The 14,039-nt window shown below is 42.2% G+C and overlaps 1 protein-coding gene across 1 annotated transcript in view; it reads left to right on the plus strand.

Annotated features, from left to right (window-relative positions):
- The window catches only part of slc36a1 (solute carrier family 36 member 1), a 35,878-nt gene extending 22,067 nt beyond the window's left edge, over positions 1-13,811 (plus strand). The window contains exon 12 of the mRNA XM_028415904.1: positions 12,288-13,811. Coding sequence (XP_028271705.1) covers positions 12,288-12,562 — 275 coding nt within the window. The 3' untranslated portion in view covers positions 12,563-13,811. The remainder of the gene's footprint in view (positions 1-12,287) is intronic.
- The last annotated feature ends 228 nt before the right edge of the window (positions 13,812-14,039 follow it).

Raw genomic sequence — 14,039 nt, forward strand, 5'->3', positions numbered from 1 at the left:
GTCTTGCTCCTGTCTGTAGTAGCTGCTGTGTTGCCTGCACTGGTCATTTCAATTTCCATTTGAAAGTGCTTTTTCTTTGTGAGTCACTTTGCCACAGGCTTGACCTGAGCAGCTAGCGTGTGTTGTTAAGCTGTTGATGGGAACAAGAAAGGACATGAGGATGTCGCGTGAGCCTCCTCTTCTTAAACTTCATCCTGGAGCGCTGTGGCACAAAGGTGGCGTGCCACTGGGAAAGCATGCTGCATGTTTTCGGAGCGCAGCGCTGTCAAATTCTTTACCCTTTCAGAAAAAAAAATTCACCTTTTTTACGTCTTGCGGAGCAGATTCACCTCTGCTGTTTGGCCTTTGCTTTATGTGCCTGTATCAGCTCGTCTGCATTACCTCGTTTCTGTGGGGAAACATAATCAAAAGACCTGATGTGGGCTGACGTGAAGAATCTATTGTTGGTCCAAAGGTCTATTTTGGAAAATGCTTTCACAATGGCATTACATTAAAAGATAAGGAAAGGCTACTATAAATCATAAAAAGCTGAAAATACTGTTTTGTTGCAGCTATAAAACTGTGACTGTGGAGACTATTAATGCCTCTGGGCATCTGGAAAAAATGTTGTAGATACTTTATACTTCTATTATTCTGCACAAAGACATGTTTATTCTCCTCACTTGTAGCCATGATCGTGCCGTTTGCATAGAGGTGCAGGACAAATACATGCTGGAAGGTTGATTTTAAATTTAGACTGGGACGCTGTGATCTGCTGTGTGGTCAAAAGTGTGTGGTCATTCCTGATCAGCTGCTGGTTTCCATGATTTTAGCCCCTCAAATGCACCACTGCACTTCTCTACGTCCTTATCAGAGCATGCATCACAAGCGAAGGCGATGCCAGAGTCTCTGCTGATCCTTCAAGTGACAGGAAGAATAATCAGCTCTAAAGGTTGCATCTGAGGGAAAAAAAAAATCAGAACGCTGTGTCTGAATGTGGAAAGTCATGTTTTTTTTATAAACCTTATCTGTGAATGACAACCTCTGTCCCCAAACCCCCAAACCAGCAGCTCTCTGGAGTGTGTCAGCCAAGCTAAAACAGGCACAGGCAGCGTAGCCGGACTGCAAGCAGACAGGTCAGCCCGAGGATTTCTGTCTTTAGCATGGACCTCCTGCTGGGCGGGGAAGGTCAGGCTCGCCCTCTAACTCTATTCTCCTTCACTCCTCTCCTTTCTCTCTCTCTCTCTCTCTCGCTCTCTTTCTCACTTTCTGTGTAGAGCTCAGCTTTGTCAAATGTTAGATGCTTAAAACTGCAATGAAATAAGACGAGAGCAGGAAATGGATGTTTTAATTCGTTCTCTTACATTCACGAGGCTCTAAAACACACACAGCTGTATGAATGTACTCTCTTACTGCCTCTCATAGTTGTCTGACATCACACTTTCGTTCAAACTCTTTTCTACAAGGACGATCCGTGTCAAGGACCAGCTCTGTATGTTTGAACAGAAGAAGTTGTGTTCCCAGAGCAGCACAAGCAGGTCAACACTCTGGAAAAGTGCCTGGGTACTTAAAGACTTTACACTTTCAAAGCCCCTCAAAAAAACCGAGTAGCACCCGAGCCCTCTTAAATAGAACTCAGCTCGGTGTGTTGTCATGCCAGGAAAAGACAAAGTCTCTCTGGTACTTTTGCTTGTTTGTCCTTCGCCTTGTTTGGTGAAGAGATAAATTCAAGTGTCTGCTGGGAGCCTCTTTTGTTATTATGTTGGTATTTTTATTCTATTTTTTTATGCTAACCTTATTGTTGTAAGTACTGAGTTCTTTTTGTTATAGTTTTATATATATATAGTTATTCACCCTCTTTCTTCTTCTTATTCTTCCATACGTTTTTTGGCGCAGCCTATCTTCAGCATACATTGACCGATTTCAGCCATCAACATATCAAAATGTTCATCTCACAGAGGACATTCCGGGTCAAGTTTTTTTCAAAAAATTATAGTTTTTCAAATATTAAGCAATTTCGGTGTCATTTTTAACATGGGAGTCTATGAGAGAGCCCTTCAACGAGGGTCATCTGCCAAGTGTATCTCCTCTTACAAATTTGAAGCTGCAGACTCCATTTTAGTCTTAAAACACTCATTAGATGCTGCTCTATCAAACTTGTATTCAGAATTTTCTAATTTCGAATCGTTTCCGCACGCCAGGCTCTTGAAGTTGGGAGTGGTTATTGAGGTCTCCTCTGCTGTTACCATGGTGACAGGCTGAAAAAACTTTGATTCATTTAAATTACTCAGCAGTCACAGGTTTGATACATTCATTGTCACCAGGGGATAAATCCTAATGTCCGCCTTGCTCTGTTTGGACCCTTTTTTTTTTTTTTGACCGGACACAGAAAAATGAAAAAATGATACGCAGCTACAGTAAATAGATAAGATGAGGCGTCTGTGATCCTCCGTTCCCTCCACTCTTTTTATATTCAGGAAGGTGCCCATGACAAGCTTCCTCTGTTTGTTTCGTTGTTTGGCATCTTGCAGGTGCGACACAATGAAATTCTCCCTTTCCAGCAAATAACATGGCAGACCACAAAGGTCTCCTCATGACATTTTCTGATCATACAATGCTGGAATGGCAGCTCGACATGTTGTGGTACCAGAATATGGGTTTGTGTAGTCTGTCACAATTGCCTTTGTTAACATTTGCTTTCTTACATAATGCGATTTCACCCTATTTGACTCTTTTGGTGCCCTTTTTACCATCGCTATTATTCATCATGTATGTCAGGAAAGGACATACTTAGAGGTTGTGACGGACAGCCATGTTTGCTTAGCAGAAAAACAGCTTCTCATTCCTTTACCTCACTCAGATTTTGATGCTTTAAGGCTGAAATTTCAGCTGCTGTCTGTTGTCCGGCAGTGCCCGCTCATGAAGGTGACCACACTCGCACTCATAATCTGATACGACCTTTTCTGTCTCACTCTGGAAACATGATTGCACTCGCTGTGGACCGCTCACCGTTCTGTTCAGGATGTACGTCAATTATTTTAAAATCATAGCTTGTGAAAAAAGATTGATATGCATTTATTCATGAAACCACACTCTAAACAAGCAGCAGACATCCTTATTTATCATACTTTGCCTCACAGCCATACAATTTAGAGCAATCATTTTCCAGAATTGTCGTCTTTGGTACAGAATGTAAACATTCCTTGTTTTTCAGCCCCGAGGACTCTGAAGGGGTTTTTTTTTTTCTCCCCTCACAAACACACATTTAAACAACACACCACACTTTGCCTGTGTCCTTATTACACTCCTCACACATGAAATGCAGGCAGCTCTTCTAGGCTAAATCACTTTTTATTGAAGATCAGTTGTGTTTTTTCACGGCTCAGTTCTTCACAGATTGTTGCATGTCCTTGTTTTTACTTGGCTTTTATTGTGAGTGTTTGTGAAAATAACACAGCCTGCACGGAGCATGTCGTTTCCAAATAGCTGATAAATTTGGAGCAGGAGACCACAGGTTGTCTGTGTGGATGTATTCATGAACTTAGAGTTAAAATTAGTGCCGCAGTTCAGACGAGGCTTCCACTACTCCTCTGTGTTGTAGCAAGCTGTGAACATGTTTATCTCTGCTGTCGGACATTTTACCATCAAGGTCAGTGTGGAAGAGACTCAGTGTTTGCCACTCCCACATATGTTTAATGTCCTAAGAAGATGCTTTTTGGTTTGAGAGTAGGTTAGGCTAATATCTCCAATCAGCCATTACAGTCCAACAACAAGTTAAATGTTGCAGTTTGTACCGCAGCCCATAGGGGCTGGCTCCAAAAGTGGGTCAAGCCCCATAGACTCCCATGTTAAAATATCCAGCAGAAATAAACATGTTCACAGCCTGGTACCAAAACTGTTTTGGTCTCTATTGATAAGTTCACTTTAGTGACAACTGTAGGGGAGGTGATTTTTATATTTTTATGTATATTATGTAAATTATAATGCATAGTTGTGGTGGGCGTGGTCACTTGAGTGACAGGCTGGTGTAGCCTTCTGCTTTCGCGACTGCCTACGTCATGTTTTTGGAGGATAGGCAGGCTGCCAACATGGCGACGGCCCAGAAAGACTCAAAATGACTCTTCAGAACTGTATGGGTGACGTCACGGACACTGCGTCCATAGTTATATACTGTCTATGGTGTAAAAATTAACCTGAAATGACCTCAAAGTCTCCACAGCAGCAGCTAATAAATATCTGAGTATGAAATTTCCAACCTTACTCCGGACAGATGTTCACACTAATCATTAATCCCTAAGATATTCTCCAATGTCTAATGAAGGGCAGGATGATGGTAAATGGTAATTATAGGGACAGTGATTATGTTTATTCACAGGTGTACAATGGCAAAAATAGTTTGTTTTCCCCCTTATGGCAGGAAGCCATAGAAAACTCTGTGTGTGTGTGTGTGTGTGTGTGTGTGTAGATGTATATTTTGCATTCTTTGTTACCTTATGCTTCAGCTTTAAATATATTTTTAATCACATTGGGGCGGGTTTTAAATAAAGGTTAAATAAAAATGAAATAAGTAATCACGACAGTCTGAATTGATTACAGACCCTCCAGCGGACTGTCACCTTCTGATTAAATGAATCCCCACACACGCTCGCAGGGGAGAGTTATAATGACAGCTTCTGTTGCACCTTGTATTTTTCTCATTTCAAACAACCATGAGCCACGATAAATTGAAATAGTAACTTTGGGTTTGTACATCCAGTCTCTGCCTGGCCGCCAGTTTGGAATGCTCTCACAGAGAGAGTCCCAAGGCATGAAATAATCCATTTAATTTCCGGCCATTTTCTAGAGAAGGAATAGTTTAGCAAGGACACAGACACATTCTCCAATAAAAGTATGTAATTGCATTGCAAGGATTTTTTTTTTTTTTTTCCTACAACACCCCCGTCGGATATGTTTCACAACCTCGGGTCCACTAGAACGTTTGTTAGTCAAGTGAAAATGCTTTTCCTTTTCTGCCAGAGCAGCAATGACTCATACTGGCTGGGGGTGTACACAATGGACTCTCTTCTGCTACAGAAAAGTGAACCTGAGTTGGTCAAACTTCCTGCGACAGTTACACAGAATAATCCAAAAGTCAGGAGCAGCTTATTGAGGCCATGTTACGTTGGTGTTTAAAGCAAAAAGCAATGTAGGAAGAGATGTTCAAACATCTTTTGTCTCTCGTTTTTGGAGAAGAAAATGATTCAGCATGTCAGAAATGTGGGTGATTAATCCACAAATTGATTTGGAGTGGAGTTTTTTTTTTCTTTACCCCCCTCTGCTGTCTCTCCGCTGTGAGGTGAAAAGTTGAGTGCTGACTCAGTGCAGTAATGATGTTGTGGGAAAGAGAGAGAGAGGTGAGCCAGAGGTTATGTAGGCACAGAAATGAAGGGGGAAAAATAAGAGAGAAATGATTCAGATGAAGTGGCAGAGCAGGTGTGTTTGATGCCAAGTTAATGATCATTAGCGACCACGGCTGTGTCAGTTGAATGATACACTACTCAGCTGGCACTGACGTATGTGCATCAGAGGAATTGCATATCAGCATATTTAAAAGTTTTATTACTGTGGCTTCATCTTTGCATCATCATCATGCTTTATAGATTTGTCATTGACACAGCGGACTGAAAATAAACTGCCCTGTGATTGGAACATCACAAGCTCCTGTGATCATCTGACAGGATGGTGTTTCTTTGCAGCCAAATGACCTGCTGCCTAATTAGTGTTACCGCCGAATGTCCGACTACAACCTGTCACCATCCGTTCTATAGAGCACTTCACAGAGTGGAGTAAATGAGGTCATTTGAAAGAGACGTGTAACGGCACATTATTTACAGCCGGTAGCAAGGACTTGGATTTGAATAAGAAACAAAGCTACGCAACGTTAACTCAAGGCAAAGTCACTCTGCTCTGCACATGAAAGAATTGCATTCAGTCAGGATGATTACTATACATTAGCACTAGGCAGTTTGGACATCTTTTAATGCCATGTCCAGGTCCACTTGGCTTTAAAAAGGTGTTATTTCAGGCCAGTGGAGAAAATGCAGCCCATCCATGAGATCACTGTATTGGTGCCGCAGGTGTACAAACCCATATGCTCCGAAACCAACATACTTTTTTAGTCACCAAGATGTTGCTCTGTAGCTTGTTGTTCTCTGAACAGATGTTATGACAGTCAGCAAAAAACAACAGGAAAAATAAAATGAGGTCGTGACCGAGGAAGAGTGTATCAGAGCAGCTTACACTCGTTGGTATGAGCTGAGAGAGGATGCAGAAGGGATGCAGACCGAAGTGGATGTGCACTTGTTGCTGTTGTGTTAGTAAGTTGTCTCTATAAATTGTCACTCAGAACTGTCACGCAGATTGTTAGCTGTAGCCTCTAGATCAGGACGTGTGGAGGTAATAAGTGGCTTTGTGTCTATGTGCATGTTTGAGACAAATGAACACGGATAAGTGTGTGTATATGGCGTGTTTGTCCCTGTATATGTCAGTATAGATGTCCACTCCTTAGTTTGTGAGCAAAGTTGTTGACGTTGTAGGGCGGCTTATCTGTGGATGTTGTTTTCAAGATATGTTTTTTTTTTGTATCAGCATGTAAATAGTTAAAATACACAATATACATGTGTGGGGGAGTGGCATTGCACATTCAAACACAGGAGACGTTTTGGAGTCACCCGTCACACTTGTGTCTGTTTTTTATTCTAAGCTTCTCAACCCCAGGCACTTTCTGGGAGTCTTTTTCCAGTGTCCCATTTTTTTTTTAGTCCATCACTGCAATATATGGCCCTGCACCTCTATGGAAACAGCACAATCATGGGTAGAAGTAGAGGGAACAATCATGGCTACAAGTAGAGATATATTTGTGCAGTATAACACAGGTTACCAAGACATAAATCACAAACAAGCACAAGATGAATGTGTTTAGAACGCCTGCAAAAAACGGAAGAAAAAGAAATTGGTCACAAGGAAGTCAATCATGGCTACCTAGATACACTGTGGAGTGCAGAGTCTTTTGTTTTATAAAGAGGTTTATTTGTATAAATGCTTTATTTTGGTGTTTTTTTTTTATTGTAACGTGGTGATAGATTGTCAGACTTTTATGTTATATTTTCTGTTTGTCACCCAGGTTGTTGTTGTTTTTACAATTTATGCTTGTGATGATTTATAGCTAGTCCATATATAGAATGTTTCTATTGTGACAGTGCAGAGGCAGGGAGGTACATCAGAGTTTGAGAAGATGTCTCATTGGGCAAAAATATGTTGGTCTACAGCCTGCAAGGTGTCACTAGCAACCTGCAGGTAATATTTAAAAAAGTTCTCCCTTCAGCTTTAAAAATTGTGTTTTTATTGTAAAATGAATTTTGGCACATGTTGGGCGGTCAAGGATCCAGCGGATGTGCTACCAGGGGGGGGAAAGGACACATTTGAAATGGGACATCCTGCAAGTGTTTCATTCGAAGCAGGCGGACATAACATAATAATAAGTCAGTGGAGTTTAATCTATCTGCTTCTCCTTCTGGCTCCATGCTGAGCAGACCCACCGCTAGCTAATTAACATTACCATATGAGGACCTTGAGTGCCCGCTTGCTGTTGGTCTTGGTGAAGGCGGGCTGGGATAGCGTTGGGTAGTCAGAGCTCCTCTCCAGGTTTAATGAGCTCCAGTCCACTGAGCCGCTGCTCAGCCGACTCTGGTTGTGCCAGATGAAAGTCAGCTGCCGGCCCCTGCCTGAGCCGCGGGCCGGCTGGTCCTGTAGCGCCTTCATGGGTGGTGTTTGCCAACGGCAAGGTGAAGAAATGAGACAGTAGGACAGCGGCTAGTACATTGTGGTCGGCTGTGGAAAGGAGGAATCTAAGGAGCTCCCTACCAGTCTTTGATCCGACCTCAGAGCATCCCCCACTGCTGGCCGAAGCTTTGTGGCTCTGCAGGTAATTGACTCCGTCTGGCTGAAGAGCTGTCTCTCTCTCTCTCTCAGTGGATTTAAAAGCCATGGGCTTGGTTCATAAGCTGCCTGCTGACAGTAAAAGGCAGCCAGATCCCCACTCTTCTCCTTCCCTCTGAGTCTGTCCTCGTTTCCCCTTCTGGCTGCTTATTTGAACTGGCCTGGCCTGCCCAGCCTCTCTGTTGTTGCTGACGGGTGTGAAGATGAAAGCCCGGAGTTTCTAGTTGTGTGTTGTCCTAAATGTAGGAGTCACCCAAGGCTTTAAATGGAAAAACTCAAACACTAACCACCATAAATAACATGTACACAATAACTTTCGATAAAAGGCTATACAGCTATGTGATGGCTGGGATTGACTCATTGATCTTTGGGCATGTTGGCTCCTTTTCAGCACTCCATAACTGATTTGAGGTGTCTGGCTTTCCACTGAACATTGATTCAGTGATTTGTAGATTAAAAGATGTCTAGACAACTTGCAGTCTGAGATCAGAGGGCACAGAAACACATATGACATAAAATCCAGATAACTCTGTGTTGTGTTCATATTTAGCAGGTGTGAGTTTGATTAGGACTGATGTCTCTGACCTGGAATAATGCTTCACCATCTAATCGCGTGAGTGGGCACTCCAGACTTTGATCACTAATTTCCTGTTCAAGCTGACATTTAAGTGCACACAGTACTTTTGTCTCGTCTGAGCGATGTAAAGAATCCTGCAGCGTCTATCAATACTTCAAAAAACACCGTACGTCTGTATTAATCTACTACATTTATTTTACTTGTCTGTTTACATCAAGTAAAATAAATATGCCTACTCCCTACTCACATCTGTCCCTCTGTGGTGATGTTGATGATTTGCATTATTGATTGATTGTCTAGGATTAACCAATCAATGTTCTGACATTTCTTTGGACAAAACCAGTAGAAAATGTTCTAAAAATGTTCCTGTTTTCCAAACTTTCATTCATTGACTGATTGTATTTCACTTTTTGCCGGCTTCCTGTTTTAATGTGGCCCCCCCCCCCCCAAAAAACGATGATCTTCCAAATTTGCTGTGGACCTGAAGGGCACCTGCGGCCTGACCTTATCAGCCTTCATCAGTCTGTACAAATGCTGAACAGGCCTGACAGGAAACCAGAAAAATAGATGCCAAGCATGCACATATGGTCGTTGGGTGTCTACTTACTTTTGGTGTATTTCTGTTACTAAGTAATTATCAGCGTGGCTGGAGTATGTTCTGTGGCTCATTTTATATATTAAAGTCTAATTTACCCCTTTTAATTTACCCTTGTGTTGTTTAACGTCTCATTCTTCCTGTCATTAAACCCTAGTTTATTATTTAAATGAGACTTCTTCTTCTCCCCCTTCACAGTCACTGCAGTCCGTCACTGCGTCTTTGTCATTCACACCGTGTATAGTGTTCTCTGGCGTTCCAAAACAAGTGAACGCTAAGAAAATATAATATTTTCTCTTTTATTTATGTAAGATCTGAGGTTGTACAGGAGAAATTAGTGTGCTCAGTGCGTTGCCTCCTCAGCCCTTTGAAGCTGCTTGATGATCCGCGTACGGCCCATCTCTCGGGGGGATGGCAGCCAGCCTTTTAGCCACAGCCTTGTGGTTTATTTGCCATGAAGGTTCAGCATATTCTTTAAGTAGGCCCTCCTCCTCCTCCTTCTTCTCATCCTCCTCCACTTCTTTATCACAGCAGCAGCCTGCCTTGTTTGATGGTTCGGAAAGCTTCCAGTGTAGTTTGAAGAGCACCCTTCAACGGCTTATTGCTGCAAGTGACACATTTACTCTCCAAGAGTGCGTGGCAGAGAGGAGCTTTAGCCATACTTGCCGCATTAAAGCTCAACCTTGCCATCGACCTGTAGGTTAATTTGACAGACTTGAACACACAGCGGCAAGCAATTGATTATAGTTCAAAGAGTTTTATCAGCCGCAGGTAATGAGCGTCTGACATACGAAGAGAACACCTGACATGTCCTCTCTGCTCAGCAGAGACCGTAATGGATGCAGTGTGAGAGGAGGTGGTCTCTCCTTTCAGGTGTGCTCATGCATGGGACATTTCTTTCTTAGTGTGCAGACATTGCAGAGTTCTGTCAGCAGGAATGGAAACCTATACATCAGTGCAGCCCAGTGTCTGAGCGTGGCCAGCTGTTTGTGCATGTCTCCATAGCAACCGGTAAAGGTGAATTAGGTCCCTGGTGACCTCGGCGGCTCCCATCGACACGTGAACAACAGCAATCAAGTTTTTATTATTACACCGTAGGAGGGTCACTTTCTCTATTGTCTCCATCATCAGCTCATCCATCCATCAACAGGGCCTCCCCTGATGGATGACATTCAGGGATGAAATCAGGTGATGATGGAGGCAGTCAGAGCACTCTCTATGATGCTCCTGTAGAAGGAGTGGTGTTCAGGCCAAAACCAGAGGGCCTGACCTCTTCCCTTACACTCCCTGAAGTCAGTGACCATCTCGATTTTGCAGTCGTTGGGAGAAGGGTTATTGTCCTGGACTTTCCTTGGTGTTGGACAGGGGTGAACCTGCTCCCTGTAGGAGATCTTATCATTATCAAACTAGGTGGGTTCAAACAAAATGTGCTAGCTTCTATGCTGTGTATTAGATCCAGATGTAAATACCTGGAAATAAACATGGACATGTTGATCTCTTGGCTCATCTTTTGATGTCAAACCCAAATGTTTTCGGTCTTTTAGCAAAAATAAAGGAATTGGCCTCACTGTTTCAATACTATTGGAGAGGACTGTATGTGTCCCTGTGTCCAGTCTGTGGTTTGGAAAACACCCGAGCCACAGAGGGAATGTGCACAGAGAAAGGACCCAGTCAGATTTGAACCAGGAACCTTCTTGCTGTGAGGTGACCACTTGATCATCGTTATCATCACATCATCAAGGAGATAAGAGGAAAGAAGCTGTTTCTTCTGTCACATTTTTCCACGTCTTCAAGAGCTTCCTGTGTAACATTATTAAGTCTTTAATCACCGGAATTAAAACGTGGATATGATCAAGTCTTGTTTTGAAGCAGAGACCTCAAGCTGTGATTCTGTCCTCAGCTGCAGCTAAATAATTAATTCACTAAAACCAATGAGTTGGTGCATTTACATCATAATTGATGGGATGGCACTATTTAACAGTGTGCCTGTTGGTGGTGGAGGAAGTACTGAAGCTCGGTGCTTAAGTAAAAGTACAAATACCCAGCAAAATATATACTCAGGTAAAAGAAGAAGTGCATCATCAACAATCCTACTTAAGTAAAAGTCTTAAGTTACTTTTAAATGTACTTAAAGTATTAAAAGTAAAAGTACTCACGCACTGAATATATATTATTGATTTCCATTACAAAGGATCTGAACAGGTTAAAATAATCAAAGAAATCATCTTAAATTAAAATTAACAATGTGTAGTTATGTGCAGCTATGGACAGGTCTGTGTGTCATGAGGCAGGCTGTGGGCATCAAGTGAACAGAGAGGCTGCTGATAACAAACAGGCATTCAGCATGTTTACTGTGTCAGTGTTCCTGCTGTAGATTCATGTTATGATTCATGTTAATCAGACATTAATGGATGGACCTGTGTTAGCAGACAGCAGCTAACTAGTTAGCTAACTGAGCCAGAGCACCGGCATCATGACTGAGGCTCATTATAGAAACACAGCTGGCAGCGTGACACCAGCTCCATGCAGAGTCTGACCTCACATCAGTCCAGCACTCATGTTCATCACATGGAACAAGTAACTACAGACACTGTAGAAATGTAGTGGAGGAGAAAGTGCAGGTAACAGCTGCAACATGGAGTAAAAGTATAAAGTATGCACTTTTATTTTTACTTAAGTAAAGTACAAATACATAAAAAATGACTTAAGTACAAATACTTAGTTACTTTCCACCACTGGCTAGTGTTGGATTTGTGGTTTGGGTTGCTGCTATCCAACAGTTCAGTGAGTTAGGGGCTCCGCCCAGTGATCATCAGGTGTGTTAAGCTCTGCACGTTCTGCACCCTGACTCCATGCTGTGCACCCACACCATTTACTTTTGTGTAGTTATTTTCTTGTTTTACTCTAATAACATGCAGCCTGTACACACTCTCAGACAGCCGTGTATTTGCACACACCACTGATCAGATTTATATGTACCTCAGAGGGTGTATGTTCAATTTAAGTGCATCCCTGGTGGGTGTATGTAATGGATGGAGCAGATAAATGGACATGCTGCATTGGTCATCCGCCCACGCACAGGTCAATCAACTTGATTGATGTTGTGATGCTGATGCATTCTCTCCCTCTCTCCCTCTCTCCCACACACACACATTCCAGGCGCTCTAGCCATCCTGATACCGGAGCTGGACCTCGTCATCTCCTTGGTGGGCTCGGTCAGCAGCAGCTTCCTGGCGCTCATCTTCCCGCCCCTCCTCCAGATCCTCGCGTTTCACACGGAGGGCCTGTCACCATGGATAACTATTAAGAACAGCGTCATCAGCCTGGTGGGGCTGGTCGGCTTCCTCACGGGAACCTACATCGCCATCGAGCAGATCATCGCCCGTAACGGACTCAAACACGAAGAGACTCTCTCCTCCTTCATGATCCAGTGATGGAGCAAAAACAGACTGCGGGCAGGTGGAAGTTATCCACCTGTCATTTTGGAAACAATGTTAGGGCACACTTTATTTTCTTTCATTTGCTGCTGTTGGACATGGCGGCCATTTTAGCAGGAATCAGTGTATGTATTTGTGTTTCATCATGTCATCACTGTATCTGCAGTCATTCAGTGCAATCTAACACACACTTCAAGCTTCAGTAGATACCTACAGAGTATTGTAAGAGGTTTTAGAGGTAATTTAACATTTTGACCAGATGAATATATTCATGTCAGAAAATCAAACTACCTCAAACACTGGTATCGATCCTAACATCCGGATTAGACGCTGTCGTTACGGTAATTATGTGGAAGTTAACCCCTTCATCCCAAACTCTTTTTTTGTATTTCTAGCTTTGAGTAGTTTAACCAACAATCAGCCTCCTCATTTAGAAAAACAAAAGTTTTTGTTGCACTTTGATTTTTTTTTTTGCCTTATTCAGTGAAACGCTGCACGGTAGTTCTAAATGACACTTTCCACAAACAAAGCCACAGTTGCATAAGAGAGAAAAACAGAGATTGTCACTAGTAGTCCATGAGGGTTGGGTATCAAAGTGGTTTCAGGCCAGGACTCTGAGAATTCAGTGTTACTTTAGTTGATCCGGAGTTGATCGCCCTGCAGCGTTCAGGAGGGAGCAAGAACCCGCACAGCAGCTCATGCTCTCACAGAAATTTTTCATTCACCAATTTCAAGCATGAAACACGTGTGTTTTGGTCGACAGGGAGTTTTGTACACAATTTACTCTGGAATAAAACAAAAAAAGACTAAAATCATGTCTGAGCAGCTTTTTCAGATCTTATAACACACGTGTAACATAAATAATTCAAAGGGAAGACGTCTAAAAGAGACAGCTTTATGCTGGTTGGTGGCTCCAGTCAAACAATCAGATTCATAAGCTTTAAAAAATATTTTTGCTTTTTGGTTGCTTTTATTTTGAAAAACCCAAATTGATATCCAACCCTCCACTAACAGTCGAACTGTGTTTACGCAGGAGCTCTTCAGTTAAACACGTTGTCTGTAAAACTTGTTGTTTTTATTCTGTTCTTTCTTTTTTTATGTGTTTTTATGTTGTACTAAATTAATTGCAATAATTTTTTTTATTCACACAGCATGACATTTTAAGACTGAGGTGGTGGAGAGTTTAATTCCAGAGGTGCTGCATGTATGATAATGTATGTAATATTATAAGTTTTAATTAGCAGCTCAGATAAACCCCATTCATTACCATTGTGCACTGTAAGTCCACTGCAGCGTTTCTGTGAGTCCTCAGTGTTTGTGTGGAATCTATGGGCCTTATATGTAAAGGAACTGAAGATGTTTTTGTGTGTGTGTATGTGTGTCCATATATATATATATATATATATATAATACACACACTCTGTATATAGGTACCTATCTGCACATGTAAATGTTTGCACACATCTATTTTAAA

This window comes from Parambassis ranga, chromosome 10, assembly GCF_900634625.1.
Source record: "Parambassis ranga chromosome 10, fParRan2.1, whole genome shotgun sequence".
In the NCBI taxonomy this organism is placed as follows: Eukaryota; Metazoa; Chordata; class Actinopteri; family Ambassidae; genus Parambassis; species Parambassis ranga.